We start from the raw sequence: 10,309 nt of genomic DNA, 5'->3' as shown, positions 1-10,309 counted from the left end.
TTAGAAGCTATTACCAAAGTACGCGCTGCGGTAGTGTGCGCGCTATAGTGGTGAGCACCACCTTTAGGTGGGGCGTGGCACGATTACTGCCTTTCTACGCCACTACTTACACACTTCAATATATACTTGGGAACCCTACCTCGAAATCATCTCATCGAAGTATATTGACGAATGTGATTTACCATCCAGCTCTAGGAACACAGCTACCTGATCTGTCATGGATAATGGCAACTTCATCAGAAGCTCTGATGCCCTGTCTTTGGCACTTAGTGATAATAGGGAACTGACTATTAGCAGAGGACATCTGGTCCTCCATGGTACGCAGCTCTACCCTTGTTGCATATTAGTTCCTTTCTTTCGGCACGAGCACAGGCTTTCTGCTCGTTGTGCTTCCTCGGGTTCTAATTCTCATGGGCAGACCCGGCTGCCGAAAAGTCTCAAAGGAGCTCCTCGTCCTGTATTGCAATCACCACAGGTATATATGTAGCCCGAATCCATGACATGGACACCTCAAGGTCGTTCATTAACAATGCACTGTAATAGATGCGTCTGGAAAGAAGCTGATCCCTCTTTACAACATCTTGTGGGCGGAGGTTTTGGGTAGCCAGCTATATGTCGACTATGCTGCTCAATCGTCCAAGACGACCATTAAACTCGAGAAGTGGGTCTATGATACAGATGCCACGACAAAGACTTGCCATGGTCCAACTGCAAACGAGTTTGTTTCTGCTCTCAATTCTCGGGCCTATGCCGATGCACAGGCGAAAAAGCGAGCCCTCGTACTCATCAACCCCAATGCCGGGCCTGGGGGCGCCTTGCGCAAGTGGGATCGCGATGTGAAGCCCCTCTTTGACGCTGCCAGAATGCATATGGACATCGTTGTATTGTCCAGGGGCGGCGAGGCCGCCGAGTTGGCAGAAAATATCAACATCGAAAGGTATGACACCATCGTTGCTTGTTCTGGTGATGGCACGCCACATGAAATTTTCAATGGCTTAGCCCGACGCCCTGATGCCCAGGTAGCTCTGGCAAAGATTGCCGTGAGCCACATTCCTTGTGGCTCGGGTAATGCCATGGCATGCAATCTCTACGGCTCCCACCGGCCAGCCTTTGCTGCTCTGGCCATCGTAAAGGGAATCGTCACGCCTTTAGATCTTGTGTCCATCACACAGCGCAATCGACGCATCATATCATTTCTCTCCCAAGCCCTTGGCATTATCGCCGAAAGTGACCTTGCCACCGAACACCTACGATGGATGGGAACCAAACGATTTGGTTTTGGTGTCATTACTCGCATTTTTCGCAAACGATGCTACCCGTGTGACTTGGCTGTCAAAGTCGAGGTCGACAAGAAAAAAGGTGTTAGGGCCCACTACCAACGACACACAACCAACTTCAGTCATGGAAAGTTGCGAGCAGAAAATTGCAAGGGTTTTCTGAATGGGGATAATCAAGGTCTCCCGCCATTGAAGTATGGTACAGTTGAGGACAAGCTGCCGGAGAAATGGGAGCTCGTTTCGTACGACAAAATTGGTAATTTTTATTGCGGAAACGTAACGAGCTTTACACTCCAGTATCTGGGTGCCCAGGTTGACCAAGCTACAGATGGCATATATGGCACCCGAAATGAACTTCTTCTCTGCAGCTGTAGCTTCGGATGGATGCATGGATCTTATAACTATTGACGGCGATCTTGCACCGCTAACTGCTACCAAAATTCTCATGTCAGTTGAGAATGGCAAATTCTTTGACAATCCACATGTTACATATAAGAAGATTTCAGCATATCGCATTATTCCTCGTAATCAAGAGGATGGGTATATTAGTATTGACGGTGAGCGAGTCCCATTTGAACCATTTCAGGCCGAGGTGCACCAGGGACTAGGTCGGGTTATTTCGAAGCGGGGTGTTTTGGAGGGAACTGGTCCTGCTATTTCAAGCTCTTTGTTAGAGACATAGTCTTGCTAGCTAGTATTTGCCCTAACTAGGACAATGATAAAGCAATAAAGATATTATAGCCTATGTGTCTTTCTTACTTGCGCTTTGCTTATAAATCTTTATATTCTATATATTAATTATTTCTTAAACTAGATATTTTTTTATTCATTATGCGCATGCAGCCCTAGGGGCTATAGTACGGCGGCCTATAGGACCCTTAGAGCCTAGAAGACCTAATAGGCCTTCTAGACCCTTAGGGTCCTAAGGGCCCGCGGGAGCTAACTAGTTAATTAAACTAGTAGTAACGACTGGCTATTTATATTAAATTGGTAGGGCTTTCCCTTGTATTTTACGAAACTTAGTCCCTAGGCCTAGGCCTAGTACTATTCCTCTAGGTACTACTTTGCCGTACCGATATTAGTAATAGTTAGGAACTTAAATAGAGCCTCCCTTTCTTGCCTAGTACTAAATAAAATTGGTAGGGTAAGCGGTTTACCCTTCAGGGCTTCCTTTAAGTCTTTCCGTTCCTTCCTATAACGTACGTATTATAGTAATAGGTAGGTTACAGTCTGTTTTTGCCCGTACTTACAGGCATCCGAGTCGATTTTTCTTATCTTTTTATAGTAGGGCTTAAGGTATCCGATCCCTATTTTGGCCTAGGAAAATCGGGTAGGCTAAGCTTATAGGCAAACCTAGTCTTCCCGGTCCTTTAATAGTAGGCCCCTGGGCCTCTAGCCTTAGGGCCCCGGGCCTCCTCCCTAGCCTAAGCTCCTTTTACCACCCTAGGGCTACCTCTTTTACCCTCCTTCGTAAATAACTTAGGGAGGTATAGTAGGTACCTTCTGGTCCGCTAGGCTATTTACTAACTGCCTTACCTTATAGGCTAGGTTACTATAGCTTACGGTTACCTTCTGGATAGCTACTTAGTTATTTATAAAAAGATAGGCTTCTTGCGGTAAGGGGTTTCGTTAGAATAGGGCCTCTAGGGCCCTCGTTATACCAATAAGCTCGGCATTAACTACTTCGATCCTAGGGCCTAGGTTATAGGCCTTTGCACCTAGGGCCCAGCCTATAGGGTCCGTTTTATAATAGGTATACGTATTTGTTTTTTACCTTTAATAGTCCCCTGTAACCCGTCTGTATAATAAATAACATAGTTAAAATCTAGGTCCTTTAGAAGGGTTTCGTATTCCGATTTAGCGGTCTCCTTAGGGCTCTTTAAAATAGTAATAGATGTTATGGTATCGGGCTTAGCCCGATATAGGAGAACGGAGGGAACTAAGGGACCTACTAGGAGGAACGCGCATAACTAGAAGCCCTAGTTGTTAAGTAGCTTTCCCTCCTTCAAGTCTTTTAATAAATATTATTAAGAGTCCTAAAGCAGTCGCCTAGCAACTCTATAACATTTAAAAGACTTTACTTATACCGGTTAGGAGGAAGGAAAAGCCTAACTATTATAAGTCAAAATGGATAAGGGGAAACCTAAAGAAATTAACCTCCAGTAAGTTATAGAGGACTTTATAGCAAAAGTCCATACGGAGTTTGGCCGAATGCACGCCCAAATGGAAACGTACTCTATCTAAATCTTAGCTCTATAGAAGAATAGGCAGCAATAGGCACAACAGGACCCAGGGCACTCGTCGGCCCAGCCAATAGATACCTTAACAATTAACCCCCAGCAGGAACGGTCCGGGGATAAGTCGGGTACACTACGGGCCCGTATTAAACGCAAACCGATTCCGGTCGGGGACCCGTACGACAGTAATAAGGGTACCTTTATAGCCTGGAAGTTCTGCATAGACTGTAAGCTCCGGGTAGATAGGGACTTTATTGGGTCCGCCTAGGACCAATGGATCTTCGTTTAGCAAAACCTCTCGGCCAAAGTCCAGCGATAAGTTATAACGTACTTCGAGGAAGGCTCCCGCATCGGTTACGACTCGTTCCAATTTCTAACGTACCTCGAATCGGCTTACAGCAACCCCTACCGCTAGCGACTAGCGGTTGTTGAACTAAAGGACATTAGGCAAGGGACGTTAGAGTTATTCCTAGCGTTCTTTATATACTTTAAAGAAAAGCTTATACTAGCAGGAGGGATACATTAGCCTAGTAAGGTAAAACTTATAAAGCTCTATATTGGACTAACTAAGAGAATAAGGGACTATATCCTCTAGCGGGGGACTACAATAGATAACTATAATAAGGCGGTCGATATATATAAACGAATTGCATCTAAAATGGAATCGTAATGCATAGAGGATAAAATTAGGGACCAGGGCGGGCCCGGCTAGGGAATAGCTAAAGCAACCCCCCGACCCGATAAGAATGGCAATACCTTTTTTTTTTTTCATTCATTACGCGCATGCAGCCCTAGGGGCTATGGCGCGGCGGCCTATAGGTCCTATAGGGCCTAGAAGACCTAATAGGCCTACTAGACCCTTAGGGTCCTAAGGGCACGCAGGAGCTAACTAGCTAACTAAACTAGCAGTAACGACTGGCTATTTATATTAAATCAGTAGAGCTTTCCCTCGCATTTCACGAATCTTAGTCCCTAGGCCTAGGCCTAGTACTATTCCTCTAGGTACCACTTTGCCGTACCGATATTAGTAGTAGTTAGGAACTCAAATAGAGCCTCCCTTCCTTGCCTAGTACTAAATAAAATCGGTAGGGTAAGCGGCTTACCCTGTAGGGCTTCCTTTAGGTCTTTCCGTTCCTTCCTATAACGTACGCAATATAGTAATAGGTGGGTTACAGTCTGTTTTTGCCCGCACTTACAGGCGTCCGAGTCGATTTTTCCAATCTTTTTTTGGTAGGGCTTAAGGTATCCGATCCCTGCTTTTAGTTGTATATAGGCCGATTGGATAGGCCTAGGCAAATCGGGTAGGCTAGGCTTATACGCAAACCTAGGTTTCCCAGTCCTTCGATAGTGGGCCCCTAGGCCCCTAGCCTTAGGGCCTCGGGCCTCCTCCCTAGCCCATAGCTCCTTCCACCCCCCTAGGGCTGCCTCTTTAACTCTCCTCCGTAGGTAACTTAGGGAGGTATAGGGGACACCTATAGGCCTAGTTAGGCCACCCTTTGCAAGCTGGTCTGCAATTTCGTTCCCTATAATTCCAACGTGGCTAGGGCACCACGTTAGGGTTATAGCTACCTTCCGGTCCGCTAGGCTATTTACTAGCTGCCTTGCCTTATAGGCTAGGTCGCTATAGCCTACGGTTACCTTCTGAATAGCTGCTTGGCTGTCTATAAAAAGATAGGCTTCTTGCGGTAGGGGGTTTCGTTGGGATAAGGCCTTTAGGGCCCTCGTTATACCAATTAGCTCGGCATCAACTACTTCGATCCTAGGGCCTAGGTTATAGGCCTTTGCCCCTAGGGCCCGGCCTGTAGGGTCCGTTTCGTAATAGGCGCACGAGTTCGTTGTTTGACCCCTAATAGTCCCTTGTGACCCGTCTGTATAATAAATAATACAGTTATTAAATTCTAGGTCCCTTAGAAGGGTTTCGTGTTCTAATTTAGCGGTCTCCTTAGGGCTTTGCGAAATACTTATAGAGGCCCTAGGCCCTAGGGCCCAGGGGGCTTGCCAGGCCGCTCTTTGTCTCTCTAGGCCCCAGTTAGGACCTATTATTTCCTTAATTTTCGATAGTAGCCGGAATAGCTGTGTTATAGGCCTGATATAGGTAAAAGTACCTAAATCAGACCCCGATTCGGCTAGCTCGTCCCGTACGGCTATGTCATAGGCCCTACGGATCGGGTGGTTGTACTGAAACATTAGGGTCCTTAGGGCGTAGCCTAGGCAGGCCTTCTGGAACCGTATCTCCGGCGGGGGGATTGCGGCCTCAATTTCTAGGGCTTTTGTAGGGGACCCCCTAAAAGCCCCTAGGACCTTCGGTAGGGCCTCGTTTTGTAGACGTTGATAGTACTGTATTAGGCCTTTTTGGCCCTGGCCCTGGCCCTGGTCCTGGCCCTGGCCCTGGCCCTGGCCCTGGCCTTTGTACCAAACAGGGACCCCGAAGTCCGCTATAGTAGTAATACAAGCAATATATAGTTGCCGTAGTGCCCTATAGGGTAGGCCCTTTTGGGTACTTGCTAGCCTAGATAGGCCTAGGAAGGCGGCCCTAGCTAGGGCTATTCGATTTTCGATATGTGATTTAAACGATAGCTTTGAATCGAACCAAATACCTAGCCACTTAATAACGGGCTTTGGTGTAATTGCTATATTAGCTATTGTTACGCCTTCCGTTATAGGGGCTCTTTGTGTAGTAAAGTGGATTAGTTCCGTTTTCCCGTGGTCAAATTGGACCCCTTGGTCCGTTGCCTGGGCTGTAAGCCTAGTTACAATACCTTCTAGCGCCCGGCAGTTCTTATAGGCAGATCTAGACGATACCGTTAGGCTAAAGTCATCAATATATGATAACTGGAAGGCCTTATCCGCTATAATATCCCTAATATAAATTAGGAATAAGATAGGGCTTATAGGCGATCCTTGCGGTATTCCTATAGCTATTTCGACTAGTTGGTGGATTTGGCCGTCGAAGGCTAGTTGGATCGATCGGCCTGATAGGAACGATGTAACCCAGCTAATTAGGGCCTTTGGGAGGTCTAGCCTTCGTAAAACCCCTATAAGCTTAGTCTTTGATACGTGATCGAAGGCGCCTTTAATATCAAGAAATAATGTAGTAGTAATAGTACTACTAGCTTTTTTCCTTGATAGGCGCTGTAATTCGATATAGTGGGTCAGTAACAGGGCTGTATCTATTGCAGACCTTTGTTTCCGCCCGCCTAGTTGTGTAGGGCCTAATAGGTCTGTAGTATTGGCTAGGTAGCTTAATCGCGTAGCGAATAGTTTTTCTAGGACTTTGCCTAGGCAATTTAGTAAGGTTTGTCGCCATAGCTTAGGGTGGTAGCCTTCTGTAAATAAAGCGTTATAGGCCTTGTAGAGGAATTTAGGAATAACCTTATAAGTCTGCTGGATAAGGGGGAAACCGATAGTATCGGGCCCTGGGGCTTTTTTATTCGAAGACGAATTAATAGCCTCTTTAACCTCTTTCCAAGCTAGGTTAGGCCACTCCCACCTTTCTCTACTAGCCTGTTTTATAGTAGGCCTCCTACTAGGCCCACTAGGCCCGTTAGGCCCGTTAGGCCCGCTAGGTCCGCTAGGCCCGCTAGGCCCGCTAGGTCCGCTAGGCCCGCTAGGCCCGCTAGGCCCGCTAGGCCCGCTAGGCCCGCTAGGCCCGCTAGGCCCGCTAGGCCCGCTAGGCCCGCTAGGTCCGTTAGGTCCGTTAGGCCCGTTAGGCCCTGTTGGAAATAGGGTTGTAAGAAAGGCATCGCATTTTTCCTGGAAGGTATTTGCTATTATATCTCTTCCTTCCTTAGTATACAATATACCCGGAAGGTTAGTATTCTGGCTAGCTTTTGTATAGTTATAGGCTTGGAAAACCTCCCTGTTAACTGCATTAGCCAGAAAGGTCTCCCAGTAGCCTACTTTAGCCTTCCGAATAGCATAAAAATAGGCATTACGGGCCGTTTTCCAGTCTTCTTTGCATTTCCGGTTTTTCCGAAATAGTCTTTGTGTACGGCTAAGGGTCTTCCGTAAGTCTAGTAGCTCGGGGGTCCACCAAGGCTTAGACCGTTCACTAGGCCGTAGCCTAGGGATTGCCTCTATAGCTACTGCCTGTATAGCCTCTGTAATTAGTATAGCTATTCCATCTAGATCCCTTACTGAAATTAGGGTATCTAGTTGCTGATTTAGGGATGCCTGCTTTTCCTGTAATAAACAGTTATACTTGTTCCAGTTGGCCTTCTTGTAATTGAATAGGGGGGGCCTAGACTGGAATAGTAGGCTTTCTGTGGGTAGGATAGGCGTCCTAGCTTCAAAGGCGATTACTTGGTGATCGGACCCGGATGCCTCTAAGTACCTCCAGTTAGACCAGTTTACCTTAATATTAGGGGTTAATACGGCAGGCTCTAGGGCTACGGCTAGGCCTAGAGCGGCTATAACTAAACCGATAACAAAAACAAACCGGGGCCGAGGCGGGCCCTAACAGTAGGTAAAATAGGTTATATAGGAAGAGAGAGATAGGCATAGGGCGGCCGATATATATATCTACTGTAGGGAGGGAGGCCACTATATCTAACAATACCTATAACGAGCTGTAATCCTATATACCCTAGGGATAAGTATTTAAGCCGCTTAGGGAGAAGAATATATTTGCAAAGAACTAAAGACTAAGGAAGAGGAGGGAAATAAGGCACCTTTAAGCTAAGTTTTGTATAAAGGTACAAAGGGTTTATAGGTAAGCGGACTATAAGGAACTAGGGGAATTTAGAGACCGAGTTTAAAAAGATTATACTAAGGATAGATAAACTACCCTTTCTTATTGCTATACTTATAAATTCTATAAGATTCCTTAATATTTAAATTGATAGCGGCTATAACTACTATAGGGCTATTAGCAAAAGGATAGCCTAATGCCTGCGACTTAAGCTTATCCCTCTTCCAATAAAACGGCTACTTTAAACGGCTATTATAACTTCTCGGCGGAATATAGGCAATACCCTCGCCTACCCTACAATAACTAATATAGTCCGTACAATAATCGATATAAATAGCTAGGAGAGCCCAGTACTCCTATACATTATCCCAGGCCTAAGTCGAGACGCTATACTAGGCCTACTATAGATAGAACACCAACGGGTTACCCTAAACGCAATAGATCGGACCCTTACAATTGGGGCGGTAGGCAACCAAATTGTATAAGCAAATAACATCCGCCCTCCCGACGGGTCCCAGGAGGTACACCTTACGCTAGTACAAACCTTTTTACGGAAACAATAGGGAGTATATTGCGCCGACGCGTCAATAGGCCTGTAACGGGGTTAAAGTCCGGGTAGTTAGTTACGTAGCGGTATTTACATCTACGCCTATTTAAGCAGGCCCAGAGGACACCTTGTAGTTAGTAATAATATTATTAAGAACAATACCAATAGATTGATTCTAACCTATCTTACGATCCTTGATTCGTTGTAGCCTTAGTTAGGGCGGCCCCCTTTTTCCCTCTATTGCATTAGTTATAAGCCCGGTATGCGTCTTAGTGCAAAATTGCTATCCGGAAAAGAAGTAATAAACGAAGACCAGAAAACTACAACGACCGAGAAGTTACATAAAGCTCTTAGTCTTTATAACCCGGAAGATTAAGACTACTAACGGTTATACAAAGCCCTCCTTCTTCGTAAGAAGCGGTTAATAGTTAACAAATACACTAAATATACGCAAAAGCCTCGGTTAATAAGACAATATCCATAAGATAATATTAACAATTGGGTATATAGAAAAGCCGTAGCGCCTATACGCTATAATATTAACAATCCGGTACTATGCAAAAGCCTCGGTCAATAAGACAATATCCATAAGATAATATTAACGATCGGGTATATAGAAAAGCTATAGCGCCTATATATTGTAATATTAACAATCCGATACAAAAACCGTATAAAGCCCTATAGTTAACAAGATAATATTAGTAAGATAACATTAACGATTAAGTACAATAAAGCCTTAAGAGAACTTACTAAAAGGGGCTTACCCTAACCCCCCCCCCCCCCCTTTACCCTTATCCTTAGTACTTATCTTTTTATATCCTTAAAGACTTATCTTTTTACTTCCAACAAGACCTTTATATCTACTCTTCGAAATAATTAACTAACAATCGTTACAATAATTACTACTACAGCTAACTCTAAGGTATATCCAAAGCTTAAGAAGTCGGAAGATTAAGAACAATAGCTTGGATTGTATTAACGTCTTACTAAGAATAGTAACATTTGGGATTATATTAACCTAGATAGAGCTATTACTCTATTAGTACTAACGGTACAGACCTATAGTAATAGGGTTATAATAATTAACGAATAAACCCTTACCTAACTTATAAACAAGGGTAAGAACGACTAATTCGTCCCAATTAAAGTCCTTAGTACTAAAGATAAAGAGAGGTTCTAACTTAAACGGTATAACTTTAATATTAAGCTTTATTGTTATAAGATTCAAAAGAAAGCGTATTTATAACTCCTGCATTAAATAGAAGAGACAATAAGTCCGGATCTTTTAACGAACCTTAATAATATTATAGAGATCTCTAAGATCGTTAGTAAAGTCAGATAACGTCTTAGGATTATACCCATATTGTAATAGGAGCAGATAAGGACTAACTACTTTAACGTTATGTATAACTCCTTATACCTAAGCGGACTCAATTAGTATTAGCTATAGGAGGCAGTATATATCGATGCAGTAGCCTTTAATATACCTAAGATCGACGGTACGTTCGGCATTACCCAGTTCCTTAACAGTACAATATCGTTTAACATTACTTAGGCC

The 10,309-nt window shown here is 44.5% G+C and overlaps 1 protein-coding gene across 1 annotated transcript; it reads left to right on the top strand.

Annotated features, from left to right (window-relative positions):
• Positions 1-217: 217 nt before the first annotated feature.
• Positions 218-1,959, top strand: DCS_07889 (sphingosine kinase; the record flags this gene model as incomplete). Its single annotated transcript, XM_040805172.1, has 4 exons — positions 218-317; positions 419-475; positions 544-1,519; positions 1,575-1,959. The coding sequence occupies 4 exons, from the start codon at positions 218-220 to the stop codon at positions 1,957-1,959; spliced, it is 1,518 nt and encodes a 505-aa protein (XP_040655276.1).
• Positions 1,960-10,309: the final 8,350 nt, after the last annotated feature.

The sequence above is a fragment of the Drechmeria coniospora genome, chromosome 03 (assembly GCF_001625195.1).
Source record: "Drechmeria coniospora strain ARSEF 6962 chromosome 03, whole genome shotgun sequence".
Classification (NCBI taxonomy): Eukaryota; Fungi; Ascomycota; class Sordariomycetes; order Hypocreales; family Ophiocordycipitaceae; genus Drechmeria; species Drechmeria coniospora.
The sequence above is the reverse complement of the archived record's forward strand: the minus strand, read 5'-3'. Positions and strand labels throughout refer to the sequence as shown.